The sequence below is a fragment of the Cricetulus griseus genome, chromosome 4 (assembly GCF_003668045.3).
Source record: "Cricetulus griseus strain 17A/GY chromosome 4, alternate assembly CriGri-PICRH-1.0, whole genome shotgun sequence".
NCBI classification, from domain to species: Eukaryota; Metazoa; Chordata; class Mammalia; order Rodentia; family Cricetidae; genus Cricetulus; species Cricetulus griseus.
The window spans coordinates 176,492,421-176,509,076 of NC_048597.1; the positions used below are offsets into that span (position 1 = coordinate 176,492,421).

At 38.7% G+C, this 16,656-nt stretch overlaps 1 protein-coding gene across 1 annotated transcript in view; it reads left to right on the top strand.

Moving 5' to 3' along the window:
• The window catches only part of Dennd4a (DENN domain containing 4A), a 104,206-nt gene that overhangs the window by 70,344 nt on the left and 17,206 nt on the right, over positions 1–16,656 (top strand). Inside the window, exons 16-23 of the mRNA XM_027411361.2 lie at positions 426–559; positions 2,167–2,302; positions 2,587–2,793; positions 2,881–3,009; positions 3,261–3,402; positions 5,450–5,566; positions 7,047–7,178; positions 10,920–12,013. Coding sequence (XP_027267162.1) covers positions 426–559; positions 2,167–2,302; positions 2,587–2,793; positions 2,881–3,009; positions 3,261–3,402; positions 5,450–5,566; positions 7,047–7,178; positions 10,920–12,013 — 2,091 coding nt within the window. The remainder of the gene's footprint in view (positions 1–425; positions 560–2,166; positions 2,303–2,586; positions 2,794–2,880; positions 3,010–3,260; positions 3,403–5,449; positions 5,567–7,046; positions 7,179–10,919; positions 12,014–16,656) is intronic.

Genomic DNA, 16,656 nt, shown 5'->3' on the forward strand with positions numbered 1-16,656 from the left:
TGTCTCAAAGTAAGTAAATAAACACACACACACACACACACACACACACACACACACACACACACACACACACACACACAATTAGAAATAGGGCTATCAAGATGGCTCAGCAGGTTAAGGCACTGTTTTGTTTTGTTTTGTTTTGTTTTGTTTTGTTTTGTTTTGTTTTTAGAGACAGGTTTTCTCTGTGTAACAGCCCCGTCTGTCCTGGCACTCTCTTTGTAGACCAATTCACAGAGATCCTCCTGCCTGTGCCCCAAATGCTGGTATTAGAGGTGTGCATCACCACACCTGGCTCTAAGGCACTTTTTAAAAATAGTTTTTTAGTAGACATTAATGGAAATGATATATTTAATTAGCCATTTCCCTATGAATGAATCCTTGCCTAACCAATGTGGCTTAAATGCATTTTTAAATTCCTTCAGGTGGATATGGACAAGAGTGGTGAAGTTCGACTTATAGAACTGGATGCATCATTCAAAAGTGAACATACTGTTTTTGTGACACCACCCGAGATCCCCCACCTACCCAATGGTGAAGAGCCCCCATTACAGTACAGGTATTCAATAACACGGTTTATGCGATTGACAGAGAAACAATCCATTATCTGTGGCATGGCTTTCTACAGACTGGTGTTTTCAAAAATACAAACTTTACAAATAAGCAAGCCCATCCCACATCATTATTAAGTTTTGTGGCATAGCCAGAAAAATTTAAAATTTTTCATAAGCTTAAATAGATCTCTAACTCTATTTAAGTATCCCTGGTTATTGGTTAAATTAGTAGACCAGGCAACACTCACATGTAGTGCTTTTGTTATAGAATTTTGATTTTTACTTTTTATAAAAACCAATTTCCTTTCTCTTGCTCCTTCTTTATTGCCATATACACATTGATTAATGTAGCTGATTTACAAAGAGATTATAAATATAATTTAGGTTTGTTATCTGTTGCCATATATATATATATGATATAAAATTTAAACTATTCATTTTTTGATGAATTTTTTAATTTTATTTTTGGTTTTTCAAGACAGGGTATCTCTGTGGCTTTGGAAGTAGCTCTTGTAGACCAGGCTGATCTTAAACTCACAGAGATCCACCTGCCTCTGCCTCCTAGGTGTTGGGACTAAAGGCATGCGCCTCCACCACCTGGTGATAAATTTTTATTTTAAAACATGAGGTTTCAGAATTGTTGGCATTGACTGTTGTTAATTTAGAAATTTTTAAGAGACTTTTTAGAAATTGATATAGACATAAATGATGGCTTATTCAAGTCTAGGGCGGAAGAAAGAAAAGCCCTGAGTACAGTAAAATAAGAGTTATGAGGGAGGTAGCTTTGTTATTTTTTAAGTGCTATATACATTTATTTTTTACCTAAGATTGTATCCTTCTATATTTTAAATTTCTTTTATTCTTTAGTAATACTTTATTATAAAATTCTAGAACTATAAAAAATTCTAGAACTATTTCATATCTGTAAGTTTCACTGAATCACAGTTTGTTTTTCTTTCTTCCAAAAGTGAGGTCCTAAACCCACTAGCTAACCTCAAGATAATGTGAGGACCTAGCCCAATGTGATGATAGGTTACACCTACAGCTGCTGTTTCCATCTTTTAAATGAGAGTATAAATATCTTAATCCAAAACAACAGCATTGTTGGTTGTCTTGTTTGAAAGAATATTGTTTTCATGAGCCACTTACCACCAGAAACATATGCAAAAATACTTTCTATGTATTTATATGAACACTAATTTTTAAAAGTTGGCTGGGGTTGCTTTGGAATTTGATATCAAGTTCATTAAAATGTGTTTTCTCTTTTAATTCTATATATATTGGGTCTGTGTTTATAAAAATAATATTTATTAAAATATTTGTTGAGGCTGGGCGTTGGTGGTTCACGCCTTTAATCCCAGCACTCGGGAGGCAGAGACAGGCGGATCTCTGTGAGTTCCAGGCCAGCCTGGTCTACAGAGCAGTTCTAGGACAACCTCCAAAGCAATACAGAGAAACCCAGTCTCGGAGAAAAAAAAAATTGTTGAGTATATCTTATAATCTGATAGAAAAATATAGTTAAATTCTAAGTTAATAAGTTATTTGGCCATAATTCTTCTAGCTAGTAGCAATCTATCTGTGGTTGAAAGCTATTTCTTCTTCTCTGAAACAGCTATAGTGGATTTCCAGTTCTCAGGAACAATTTATTTGAGAGGCCTGAAGGATTTCTACAAGCACGAAAGAACAAGCTGCCTTCAAAACCCAGCAGTCCTCGTAGCCCTTCTCCCATGTTCAGAAGAACAAAGCAGGTGCTTTGAAAACTGCGCTCTTCGTGTATTCAAGTAGACAGGAAGTAACCTGATGCTCATCCCCCCCTTGATAACCTGTGCTACCCAGATGCAGCCTTCAGCAGATGATGAGGCCCTTTATGCACTCAGAATATAGTTTGTAGTAATCTGACCTAGAACTTTACTTTACGTATGATACAAATGCAAGAGGAGACTTAAAAATGTATTAGTTATAGACAAGTGCATGTGACTTTCTGTGTTTACCATTCAGTTAAATAAGGATGCTACCTTGGATGTCTTTCTAGGAAATCAAATCAGCCCATAAGATTGCGAAGAGGTATTCTTCTATCCCTCAGATGTGGTCTAGGTGTCTGCTGCGTCACTGTTACGGATTGTGGTTTATTTGTCTCCCAGCTTATGTGAAGGTTTGTCATTCCAAAGTCAGGGCTCTGAAAACAGCATATGATGTCCTTAAAAAGATGCAGCTGAAGAAGATGGATCCACCTGATGAGGTGATAACATGTGCTCCCAAATATTGTTTTCTTTTAGATTTATGTTGGTTAAGAGTGTTTCTGTACACCTCTCAACTTGTGTTGCAGGTGTGCTACCGAATTCTCATGCAGCTCTGTGGACAGTATGACCAGCCTGTGCTTGCAGTTCGAGTGCTTTTTGAAATGCAGAAAGCTGGTATTGACCCCAATGCAATCACTTACGGGTATTACAATAAGGTAGTTATTTTGATTTAATGAGGGAAAGTACTGTTTTGTCATTGCACAACATTGATTTAGTGCCAAAAAATAATCAAGGGCTACTTAGTATTTGTTTTAAAATGTTCAGAGTATATTTCATAAATTAAGACATTTTTATTTTCTATCGTGTTCAACAGTCTATTTGTATCTTCTTTAGCTTGATTCAGAAGCCAGTGTATGTTCATTTATAAAAATTGCCTTACTAATTATATATATTTTTATATGAATAGGCTGTTTTAGAAAGTACATGGCCTTCAAGAAGTCGCAGTGGCTATTTTCTTTGGACAAAAGTAAGAAATGTTGTTTTAGGAGTCACACAGTTTAAAAGAGCTTTGAAGAAACATCCACACTTATCACAGAGAGATCTCTCAGGTAATTAAAGGGTGACAAAGTATGCACATGGTTAGCTTTTTTCACAACTAATTGGTTATAGTTTGTGTTTTTGGAAATTTTTAAATGCTTTAAAATTCTGAATATTAAGTCAGGTGGTGGTAGTGTATGCCTTTAATCCCAGCACTCGGGAGGCAGAGGCAGGCAGATATCTGTGAATTCAAGGCTAGCCTAGTCTGCAAAGCAAGTTCCAGGATAGGCTCCAAAGCTACACAGAGAAACTCTGTCTCAAAAAAAAAAAAAAAAATGCTGAATAGTTTCTGGGTTTTACTGCTAGTCAGGAATTTTTACTATGCATAGAACTGCTCTGGATTCATATTGTTTTAGAGATGTAGTGTTTGCTAATGTGTAATGAGCTACGTGGGAGGTAAGAGTCAAACCATTCATGTTCCATGTAGAGCTTACACACAGCTTATGCTCGTTTCTATGATGTGTGCCTGGCTTGGATTGATAATGATCTATCATACAAGGTCAGTTGTGGAATATAACCTCTTTAGAATTCTTTACAAGTTTGTAAAACTTTTATTTTTAGTCACATAAGCATAACTTTGTGTTTTGCAGTTCTGAGAACTGGAAGTTCATACAAAAACAGTTACTTAAAATCACGCATCCCTGCTACTCATAACGTTAGCTTTTGATGCTAATCTAATGGGAACAGTTTACTAAAAAGGAAACATAATCTGTTTGACAAAACAAGATATTAGAGATTTTCTTTTACCAGTGTAACTTCTGCTTTTCTTTCTTTCTTTCTTTCTTTCTTTCTTTCTTTCTTTCTTTCTTTCTTTCTTTTTTAAGAGAGGGTTTCTCTTTGTGACCCTGGCTGTCCTGGCACTTATTCTGTAGAACAGGTTGGCCTCAAACTCACAGAGATACACCTGCCTCTGCTTCCTAAGTGCTGGAATTAAAGGTGTGCACCACCACCACCTGGCTTCTGCTTTCCATAAGAATAATGTTTGTTTTGGTAGGAGTTTTGGGGACACTGTTTGTTTGTTTTTGAGACAGGGTCTCTACAGAGCCCTTACTTTTCTGGAACTCACTATGATACCAAGGTGCCTGCCTCTTGAGTGCTGAGATTAAAGGTGTGTGCCATCAAGCCTGGCATTTTGAGTAATCTTAACACACTATTTTTCTCATTCCTATATATTTGTAATTGGGTGCAGTTCTATAATTATTCAGTTGTTTTTGAGAAAAAGTACTTGTAAATTAAGTTAAAGATCATGAATCTGTGTCAAATCATGAGACATTGTGTTTTAGTGACCTACGTGTGTGCATGTTTGCAAATTTCTCTTCTCCATTGCTTAGTTAGAACTCAGACCATACATGGTAGCACACATATTTACCCCAAGCACTATGGAGACATAGGCAGGTGAATCTCTTTGAGGCCAACCGGTCAGGTTATATGAGACCCTAGTGTTAAAAAGACAACTCAGACTTCTACCTAGAAAGACTTGAGTGAAGATTAACTAGTTGTCTGGTATGGGTACCTACAAAGTAATATAAATGTATTGACTGCAATGTGGAATCAAAATTAAAATTATTTAAAAATTTTCCTTTGTTACATTAATAGATATGAGTGCTGGGTAGCTAACAAAATAAGGAAATTAAAACACTAATGTGTGGCAGGCACCTCATTCTAGTTGGTTTCACCAAAAAAACTCATGATAGGTGTTGTAGGGATTGGCCAGCAGGAGGTGTTGTAGGGATTGGCCAGCAGGCCTCTCAATATAAGCTGGTGATCCATCTCTGGGATGTCACTACTTACCTGTGTGGTATGCTGTCACAGTCCCTACCTCGTCTCCCCATTCTAATCCTCAACTCCCAGCCCACCCCCGTCAGACAACAGTCAGGCCTCTCTTGGAATCTGTCACTCAAGGCAGTAGCCAGGAGTGTTCATTCAAGGTGTTGTGTTGGCGTAGGGACTTTTTACAGTTGACCAGTGTTCTCTCTGATCATTAAATTTGTTTAGCATATAATCTCAAAAAAAAGTTTATGATTAGCAGTATAGTATTTGTTTCTGTTTTTTGCTCAGGTGGCCGGTCTGATCTTGGATATAATTCATTATCTAAGGATGATGTTAGGAAAGAGGGTACATCTACTGAAGACATTCAAGGGGAAAAAGAAAAAAAAGGGAGCGATTCTAGTTCTTGTACGTATTGAATGTTAAGTTGATGTTATGTAAAATTGTGAACTTATATGCATAGAAAATACAAATAACTTTTAAATATAAAAGTACTAGTTTTACCTCCCATCTTCTGTTCTGATCGTCTTTTTTCTCATTGATCCCTCTTTACCACCTAATACTTTCACCCAAAAACTTTTTGTAGGAAACGTGCATGCTGTGTAAGTCATATTAAAATATAGTAGAAATGTCTTCTTTTAAACAGAAATCTTTTTCTGAGGCTTAATAACTTTACCTGTCTTAATTAGATCTACTATTACTAGGATGAAACATCATGATCAAAAGCTACTTGGGGAGGATATTTGGCTTACATATCCCAATCACAGTTCATTGATGGAAGACACAGCAATCACTCAACAGGGCAGGAATCTGGAGACAGGAGTGATACAGAGGCCATGTAAAAGTGCCGCTCACTGCCTTGCTCCTCATGGCTTCTCGGGCTTGTTTCTTTTTGTTTGTTTTGTTTTATTTGGGCTTGTTTCTTATAGAACCTTGAGCCACAAACCCAGGGATGGCCCCACCCACAGAAGGATGGGCCCTCCCCCATCAATTACTAATTAAGAAAATGCCCTACAAGCTTGCCTACAGCTGATCTTATGAAGGCATTTTCTCAATTGAGTCTCCCTCTTCTCTGATGACTCTAGCTGGTGTCAAGCTGACATAAAACTAGTCAGCACAATACTAATGAGTTTTCTTCCCCTCCCTACCTAATAGGTTTCTCCACCAATGCAGTAAGCCAGATCAAGCCGAACTGAAAAAGTATAACAACAGGTTTATTTGAGCAAAGCAACTCCCAGATCGTTTCTTCAGTCCCAGAGACTGAGACTGGAGAAGCCGCACATCCAAACTAAAGCAGGGAGATTATATAGTTTGTAGGCCAGGGGTGATGATGTGTCCACTACATTCTGGCTTTGTGCTAAATATGTTCAAAAGATGACCACCTTAGGCGGGGACTTTGGTGGCTGGCAACTTCAGGGGAGGAAGCTGCAGTAGCTGCCAAGAATTCAGAACTGGGCTTTTTAGTGCCGTTGTTTGAAGACTCTCTGTGTGGGCAGGGCTTGGAAAGAGAGACAGGACTGAGGCTTTCCAGATCATGCAGGGGCAAGCTGGAGGTTTCAACCAGGCAAATACCTTTATTTAAAGTTTGTTGGTGAATTGTGAGTTATATTTCCCCTTTTCTTCCCAGTACATATCTGTCTTTTACAACCAAAGAGAAAATATAAAATTCTTTATGACCCTTATATATGACCAGTTCTTAGTCATTTGATCCAGACTTGATGGTCTTTAAGTGAAAGACTTATTTGTGGTTGACAAGTGTGTAGAAAAGCAGTTAGTATATTCTTATCATCAATTTTCATTTTGAAATATGTAAGACTAAGAGCTTTTCTTTGTACATTCTGCAATGTATATTTTAATTTTCTTAACATTTTTATTTTCATCTTTATAGTGTCAGAGAATGAGAGTACAAAAGGAAGTGCTGATTGCCTTCCTACTCTTAGTTACCAAAGTTCTTCAACTATAGTTCGCCTCAGCAGTGCAAATAACAACAGTGCTGATAAAATAGCTGGAGAATGTGAAGGTAAGTGGAATAGTACACATTGGCTATATGCAGAATGAATTGTATCAGTGTCTACTAAATATGTATTTTTTAAATGTTTTAAAATGATGTTTTATTTTATTTTGCGCATGTGCTACAGCCATGTGTGTAGGTCAGAAACAACATATGGAAGACCATTCTCTTTACCTTTTGAGTCCCTGTGATTGAACTCAGGTGGTAGATTTGGTGGCAGATGTCCTTACTCACTGAGCCACCTCACTGGTCCTAGTGACTATGTACTTTTTAAATATATTAATGCACTAGAATTATCTACTAGAATATATCTGTATGCCCTATGCTAGTAAAACTAAGGAGCTTGGGTTTTGTGTTTTATAATGTATTTGCTCAAGCTTTGATTATAACAAGGTATAAGGGCACACCTGCAGCCTAAATGCTGCCTTTTGAGTTTGTACTGTTGGGGCTTACAGAAGGGAAAGTATGGAAACAACAACAACAACAACAACAAAAGTGGGGACTAACGAATCTGAGGGGACCATACACCTAGCCAATTTTTTTTTGTTTTGGGGTGTTTTTTGTTGTTGTTGTTGTTGTTTGGAATGGATCACATTTAATTGATGATTAAGTTGGGAAATATACATTTTCTAATAAATGAAGACAAAACACTTTTCCATTTTTATCTTCCATTTCTTTTGGCAATGTTTATATTTTCAGCATATAGATCTTAGATTTATTCTGTCATTCTTTTTTTCAGATTTTTTTTATTTGAATTAGAAACAAGATTGTTTTACATGTCAATCCCAGCTCCCTCTCCCTTCCCTCCTCCCCTACCACCACCCTCCAACTAAAACCCTACCTATCACAAATCCTTTCTGCTCCCCCTGGATGGTGAGGCCTTCCATAGGATGTCATCAGAGTCTATCATATCCTTTGGGATAGGGCATAGGCCCACCCCTGTGTGTCTTGGTTCAGGGAGTATTCCTCTATGTGGAAGGGGCTCCCAAAGTCCACACCTATGCTAGGAATAAGTACTGAACTACTACAGGAGGTCCCGTAGATTTCCAAGGTTTCCTCACTGAAACCCATGTTCCTGGGGTCTGGATCAGTCCCAGGCTGGTATCCCAGCTATCAATCTGGGGACCAAGAGTTCCCTGATGTTCAGGTCAGCTGTTTCTGTGGGTTTCACCAGCCTGGTCTGGACCCCTTTGCTCATCACTCATCTTTCTCTGCAACTGGATTCCAGTTCAGTTCAGTGATTAGTTGTGGGTGTCTGCTTCTACTTCCACCAGCTGCTGGATGAGGGCTATCGGGTGGCATATAAGTCAGTCATCAATCTCATTATCAGGGGAGGGCATTTAAGGTAGCCTCTCCTCTGTTGCTTAGATTGTTAGCTGGTGTCATCTTTGTAGATCTCCAAACATTTCCTTAGTGCCTGATTTCTCTGTAAACCTAAAATGTCTCCCTCTATTATGGTATCTCCATTCTTGTTTTCTTTTATTCTTCTCCCGACTCAACCTTTCTGCTCCCTCATGTCCTCCTCACCCCTCCTCTTCTCCCCTTCTCATTCTCCTAGCTCCCTTCCGCCTCTTCCTGTGCTCCCAATCTGCTCAGGAGATCTTGTCCCTTTCCCCTTCTCCAGGGGACCATGTATGTCTCTCTGAGGGTCCTCCTTGTTTACTAGCTTCTCTGGCAGTGTGGATTGTAGGCTGGTAATCCTTTACTCTATATCTGAAATCCACATATGAGTAAGTTCATACCATGTTTCCTTTTTTATGATTGGGTTACCTCGCTCAGAATGGTTTCTTCTAGTTCCATCCATTTTCCTGCAAAATTCAAGACTCCATTGTTTTTTTTTTTTTCTGCTGAGTAGTACTCCATTGTGTAAATGTACCACATTTTCTCTATCCATTTTTCAGTTGAGGGGCATCTAGGCTGCTCTGTTTCTGGCTATTACAAATAGTGCTGCTATGAACATCATTGAACAGATGTCCTGGTTGTATGAATATAATTCTTTTGGGTATATGTGTAAGAGTGGAATTGCTGGATCTTGTGGTAGACTGATTCCCATTTTCTTGAGGAGTCGCCATACTGATTTCCAAAGTGGCTGTACAAGTTGGCACTCCCACCAACAGTGGAGAAGTGTTCCCCTTTCTCCACATCCTCTCCAGCATAAACTGCCGTTGGTGTTTTTGATTTTAGCCATTCTGACAGAGTAAGATGGTAGGTATCTCAGAGTTGTTCTGGTTTGCATTTCCCTGATGGCTAAGGATGTTGAACACTTTCTTATGTGTCTTTCAGCCATTTTAGATTCCTCTATTGAGAACACCTAGCCAATTTTTAAATGAACCATATGCTTTTGTAGTATAATATAGTTCCTGATTATTCAGAGACAAAACAGATAGCCCTTCAGATAATTTATGAAGCTAATACCCATGGCCCTGGTGGCATATACCTTTAATCCAAGCACTTGGGAGGCAGAGGCTGGTGAATCTCTGTAAGTTCTGGTCCACCTGGACTACTTAGCATGTTTCAGGCAACCCAGGCTACTTAGTGAGACAGTGTCTCAAAAAAAAAAAAAGAAGAAGGAGGAGGAGGAGGAGGAGGAGGAAGAACAAGAAGCCAAAAATCAATGTTTTTCTTTTAATAATATTTTCATATTACAATGCAGCAATTACTGCATTAAAGCAAAGGTGAAATTAATTGATCTACAAGTATAGTCAAAAATGATTTGAAAGATTTAAAAATAATTTTTACTTGTGGATAAAATTAATATAGTTGCCATAGGTTTGATTTGATGTTTGGGCCTTGTTTTGCATTTTAATAAGGAGGTGGCTTAGACTTTCAGGTTTATCCAGCATAGTACAATTGTAAAACTGTTACTTAATTTAGTGTTCATTTATTTCTATTAAAATGTAAATTTTGGGGCCGGAGAGATGGCCCAGTGGTTAAGAGCACTGACTATTCTTCCAGAGGTCCTGAGTTCAATTCCCGGAAACCACATGGTGGCTCACAACCACCTTGAATGAGATCTGGTGCCCTCTGCTGGCATGGAGCCATTGAGCAGAGAGGAGAACAAGGACGGAAGTCATCTCCTCGTGGTCATGGCAGAACGGTTAAGAAACAGCCAAAAAGATGACAAAGGAAAGACTCTAGTTTTACAACATGGAACTAAGAGCTCTCTAAAGATGACAAGATGCCTGTGTTTGGTCTTTATCGCTGCTGGGTTGCTAGGAGTTTCCAGGTCCACACACCCCCACTCAGGCTGAACCTCATGTGTTAAGGCTGAGACATGCCGGGTCACAACAAAATGGCGCCCAACATGGGGCACAAACCCATGACCCTGAGATTTAGAGTCTCATGCTCTACCGACAGAAGACTGTATACATAATAAGTAAATAAAATCTTTAAAAAAATAAAAATAAAATGTAAATCTTAATTGTTAAGTTTTTTTAAGCAGTACATTCTAATGTCTAAAAGCATAGCCTTTCTTATTAGACAAATCTGAATTTCAATTGAGTCCTGTTACTTAAGAACAGGGTAACTTTGGCTAAATAGTTTATCTCTCTGCAGTCTGTTTTATCTGCTCTGAATGTTGGAATGTTTATAGCAACAATAGCAGTAAACTGCCTAAACTGGGGTCTGCCGAGCACCAGGCAGCCAGTGAGCACCTGCTGTTATCATTCGCACTACTAGTATTTTAAATATTTAAGATGACATATTGCACATTACATTTTCATGGCTGAAAGCACATTTCTTGTTTTTCAGAAAGTACACCTGAGCTGCTGTTAATGCCGTCTCTTGAGGCTACAAATGAAACACAAAATATGCAAAGCAGATGCTTCAGGAAAAGACATAAAAGTGACGATGAATCTCATTTGCAGCAGCAAATGCCCTGGGGAAACAGGAACCGAAATCTTAGTGGTGGGGTTCTGATGGGATTTATGCTGAATAGAATCAACCAGGAAACAAGCCCTGGAGATATGGTTGAAAAATTAGGAGCTGATGCAAAAATTCTTTCAAATGTTATCTCAAAAAGCACAAGACCAAATAGTCTTGATATTGGAAAGCCACCTGTAAAATCAAAAAGAGACAGCCTAGAAAAGGAATCTAGTGATGATGACACACCTTTTGATGGTTCTAACTGCTTGGATAAAGTGGATTCTCCTGTTATTTTTGACTTAGAAGATTTAGACACTGAAACAGATGGATCAAAAGTGGGATGTGTCGCTGCACAAAATCCCAAGAGGCTTCAACGTATGAACAGCAGCTTTTCAGTAAAACCTTCTGAAAAAACAGATGTTGTAACAGGATTTGATCCCCTCTCTCTCTTGGTTGCTGAGACTGAACAGAAGCAGAAGGTGAAAGAAGAAGAGGATGACGATGACAGCAAAAGCATTTCAACACCATCTGCTAAGCGCAATTTAGCTGAAGAAATTGAGATGTATATGAATAACATGAGCAGTCCTTTGACAAGCCGTACACCAAGCATTGATTTACAAAGAGCATGTGATGATAAGTTAGTCAATAAGAAAAGTCCAACATTGGTGAAGGCCTGCAGAAGATCAAGCCTGCCTCCAAATTCTCCTAGGCCAGTGAGACTTACCAAATCTAAAAGTTATACCAAAAGTGAGGAGAGACCAAGGGATAGACTGTGGTCTTCGCCAGCCTTCTCACCCACTTGTCCGTTTAGGGAAGGAACTCAAGAAACATTAGCCCATTCATCACCTTCATTTAACTTAGATACACTGCTGGTACCTAAACTAGATGTTCTAAGACACAGTGTGTTCTCTGCAGGGAAAGGAGTTGCAGAGAAAGCAAGTAAATGGTACTCAAGGTTCACCATGTACACCTCATCAAAGGTAGGTTTGTTGGTATTTGCTGCTTTCCTTTTCTTAAGCAGCCTCTACCATTACCACTACTGAAAGCTTACTTACAGGTGTATCTGTCTAACCATTCTCCTTAAATACAGCTTATAAAAGATGAGGGCTTTTAAAGATTTACTTTAGTTGACATGCATGTGTATGTGCCTATGTGAGTTCATGTGAAACATTTATATGCAAGTGTCTTCAGAGGCTAGGAGAGGATATAGGATTCCTAGAGACTAGAAAATAGGCAGTTGTGAGCTGCCACATAGATGCCGGGAACCAAACCCAGGTCCTCTGCAAGAGCAGTAAGTGCTCTTAAACAGTGATACATCTCTCTAGCACCAAGACAGTGTTGTTGTTTTTAACCTGGAGTATTTACTTATTATATGAAAGATCTGAATTTCAGTGTTTCCTTCAGAATATACTTTTTTCTCAGTGTCCAATATGTTTCCAAAAATTACTAGCCAGGCCTATGCTATCTCTTCCTGGATAGGATGAAGTAACTTCTGACTGATTTATATTTCTCCCAAGAGCAAAAACATAGATGAAGTATAAAAAGTATGTGTTCATAATCATCAGATAGCTGTCACAATTAGAGAACAGAAAGGCAAGATTCCAAAACGAGAATTGAAGGAAGGAGCTATAGCAATATTCATTTTCCCCAGACAGCATTTTTACTAATATGAGCATCAAGCATAAAGTTGCCATTTTTGAGAGGGGAGAGGGGAAATGAAGAGGAGAGTAAGGGGAAACAAAATTTAAAACCTGAGGCCTTTAAATACCCAGAAGGTTTTGTCACCTGGCCCTTGGAAAGCCAGTGCTGCCACTTGGCCCATGCCATTCAGAGTCCAGTTAGACCTATTATCTCTAATTTATCCAGTGGAGCAGCCATATCTCTCACCATAAGGTCTGGCATAAGAGGTTCAATAACAAAGCTCTTCACATGTTCCTCTGTCACTATATTGTGTCATATAGTATTAGAGAAAGGCATGTCTATAGACCTCTCCATCAGGGTGTATTAAGTTTAAACAGGAAATCCATTCTAGCATTCCAGTTTTACTCAGCCTTAAAATTCCTTCATCAGTACTAACCAAGGGGATATCAGGGATTGCCAGTTCCTCCTAAGCAGGCCATCTTTTGACAAATACTTTAGCCAACCATTTAAACTCTCAGCACCTTTCTTAACTGTTCAAGCTTTCATACTAAACCCAGAGTCTCTGATCTATGGATCCATAGTGATAATTCAGCCTAACCCTGTTTCTAGGTACTTTCTGTTATCCCACACTCTTAAAGTCCATTCCAAATATTTCTTAAGCTCCCACTTGAGTGTTTATTTTTCCAGTGGTATACCTCACTTTCTCATGGATCATAGTTTATATCTCATCTAGGAGCCTGCTTAGACTTGTGTCTAGTTACATCTATTGGCAACAACTGGTGGGCATTGGTTGTCTTGTCAATTGTCTTGCCTGGCATCTTCTTCAAGGAAAATCATTGCAGGTTCTAAAGACAACCTGGATTGATTGCCTTAGGCAAGGTTGGAGAAGGCAATACCGCATGGAGTAAGAAAGCACATTTTCCAAATACTGATGTTCCATAAGACAGATATGCAAAAAGCCTCTGAAAAAGAGTTCTTAGGAGTACTGTGGTGAGAAGAGCTAGAATCTATGAGTTGCCAAAAGGGAGGACTTTGTTGAACAGGTCCCTCAACACTGATAGGCATATGCCTTCAGCTGAGGATTAAGCTCAGTGGTAGAACTCTTGCCTAGCATGCATGAGGCCCCAAATTCAATCCCCAAAGCCATGTAATACCTTTTTGTTTTGCATAAAGCAGGCCAAGTGCCCTGTCACATTATAGAACTATTTTAGTTATTAAATCTACCTGATCGTAAATATGGGCCCTGCTATGTCAATCAACATTATAGGTAGCCAGTTTGTCCCCTTTGCCAAGGAGTTTTCTTTTGACTTAGCATTTCATCCCAAATGTTGGTAGTTTGTGTAGTTGAAAAAAAGAAAAAACTAAACTAACCAGCACAAAGACCCTGTCTCAAAACAAACACAACAAAACAACAAACAAGCAAACCCCACTATCAGGTGTCTCACAACCACCTGTAACTCCAGCTTCAGGCTGATCTGATACTCTGGGCCTCTTCAGAATCCTGCACTCATGTGTTCATACCATACATGTATATTTTTTTAATTTTTAAGGTTCTTGACATCTGGTGAGCAATACTCAAGGTTGTCCTCCAGCTTTTATATGACTCATCCACAAGTCTAGCAAAAAATATTTGTCAAAACTTCAGGTAATAGTTTGGATCCACTGTGGTTAGCATGAGGACATTTCAGCCCACCTTGCATCCCCTTACTGATTACAAAACTCCAGACAAAATATAAAAAAAACAACTGAAGATTCTACAAAGTAAATAAGAATTGATGGAGTTAGAGGAAGGACCTCCATACAGATGAGTTTTCTATTTTGCTTCCCATACCTCCTTGCCCCAAGGGCAGTCACAGTGCACCATAATAGCTCTAAAAACTAAAATCACAGGAGAACCCATATTTTATGCACAAAAGAACAGGAAAGAAGGCCTCTGTGGACTAAAGAGTTTGAAGGGAGACCCATTCAAGTCTCAGCTTAACCCTTGATTTACACACATGACAGATGCAGACTAACAGAGAAGACTTAGTTAAAACTCTACCTACAAAAAGTAAAACACAAAGAACACAGCCTAAATATAATTTACTATTGGCTACTAAAATAAAAGCATCCATATCCCCCAAAATATTATAACAGTACCCATGCTATGTAAAGTTACTCACAATATCCAAGATGAAATGAAAATAATAATCATATGGGCATTGTGGCATGTGCCTGTAATCCCAGCACTTGGGATACAAAGTCAGAGGAATCTAGTCCTCCAATATATTACATAGTGATCCAGTTCTCTGCTACATTACATAGTGAGTTCAGTGCTAGCCTGGGCTGTAGGAGACTTTCTCTCAAAAAGTATGATGTAAAGAACTGAAAGGCTGGACATAGTGTTGCACACCTTTTAGTTCCAATGACCATGAGTCTGAGGAAGAATTATCCTTAGGCTTAGACTAAGGGAAGTTGTCCTCTGAACTCTGTGAAAACCATTTCTATACATATCATAAGCAAACAAATAACCAAAGCCAGCTATAAGAAAACAACTGGCCAGGTGGTGGTGGCGCCATCTTTAATCCCAGCACTCAGGAGTCAGAGGCAGGTGGATCTCTGTGAGTTCAAGGCCATCCTGGTCTACAAGAGCTAGTTCCAGGACAGCTAGGCCTACACAGAGAAACCCTGTCTCAAAAAACCAAACAGGAAAAAAAGAAAAAAGAAAAGAAAACAACTGAAGTTATATAGGTAAACCCTGGTGTGTGTGTGTGTGTGTGTGTGTGTGTGTGTGTGTGTGTGTGTGTGTGTATATGAGAGAGAGAGAAAAAGAGAGAGAGAGAGAGAGAGAGAGAGAGAGAGAGAGAGAGAGATCCACAGAAGCAGGGCTGTAACTCAGTGGTAAAGTGCTTGCTTATCATGAAATAAACTTATCATGAAATAAACTCAAGAACAGAATGCAGATAACAGCAAAATAAAAGACTATAAAAATGCATAGCTCATGGGACTGGAGAGATACCTTAGCAGAAAAGCACTTGCTACTCTCGAAGAAGATCTGGGTTCAGTTCCTACTATCCTCATGGTAGCTCACAACTGTCTAGAACTCCAGTTCCAAGGGATCTTGATGCCCTTTGTGACCTCTGTAAGCACCTATGTACACATGACATACATGCAAGCATGCAAGCAAAGCACACACAAACCAAAAATAAGCCAGTCTTTTTAAACATGCACAGAGCCTTAGAGACTTATCAGACAATAGGAAAGGTGTAAATAGGATAGGTATAGTTGTTATTTCAAAAAGGATTGAGGAAAATGATGATTGAAGAAAATATACTTGAATTAGTAATACTGTAGCTTACCAAATTTGCAAAAAGATACAAATTTACAGACATGACACAGCACATTACAAAAGGAGGGATTTAAAACCACATCTGGGGCCAGTGAGATCACTTATTGCCAGCAAAGGCACTTGCACAGGCTTAGTAACTGAGTTCAGTTCCCAGAACCCATATGAAGGAGAGAATGACTACAGTTACTCTCTGACATCCACACATGAGCCATGCTACAGACCTCCAAAATAATAATAGATAATTTTTTAAAAATACACCTGTACTTATCCTAAGCAAAGTGCTAACAACCAAAACAATCTATAAGAAAACAAGTCAATTTTTTAATACTTAAAAATATTCAAGAAAAATTACTAAAGGAATAAAGATCTTAATGGCCATGAGTTTTAGTTACAAAACCATGAAGGGAAGATTCAGTGAGAATGCATCTTTAACATGTTGAAAAAAAAAAAAAAAGACATGACAGTGCAGAATCTTAATCCAGTGAAAATCCTCTCCACAGGCTAAGGTAGAACAGGGCCACTCACAGAGAAGGAACATGTGAATGGAAAACAGGCTTGCTCTGTGAGCCATGCTTGGGTAGTCCAGATGAGGAAAACGTTACTAAAAAGAAAAATTGGATCTCCAGAAACGAAGGAAAAAACAAGTTATAACAG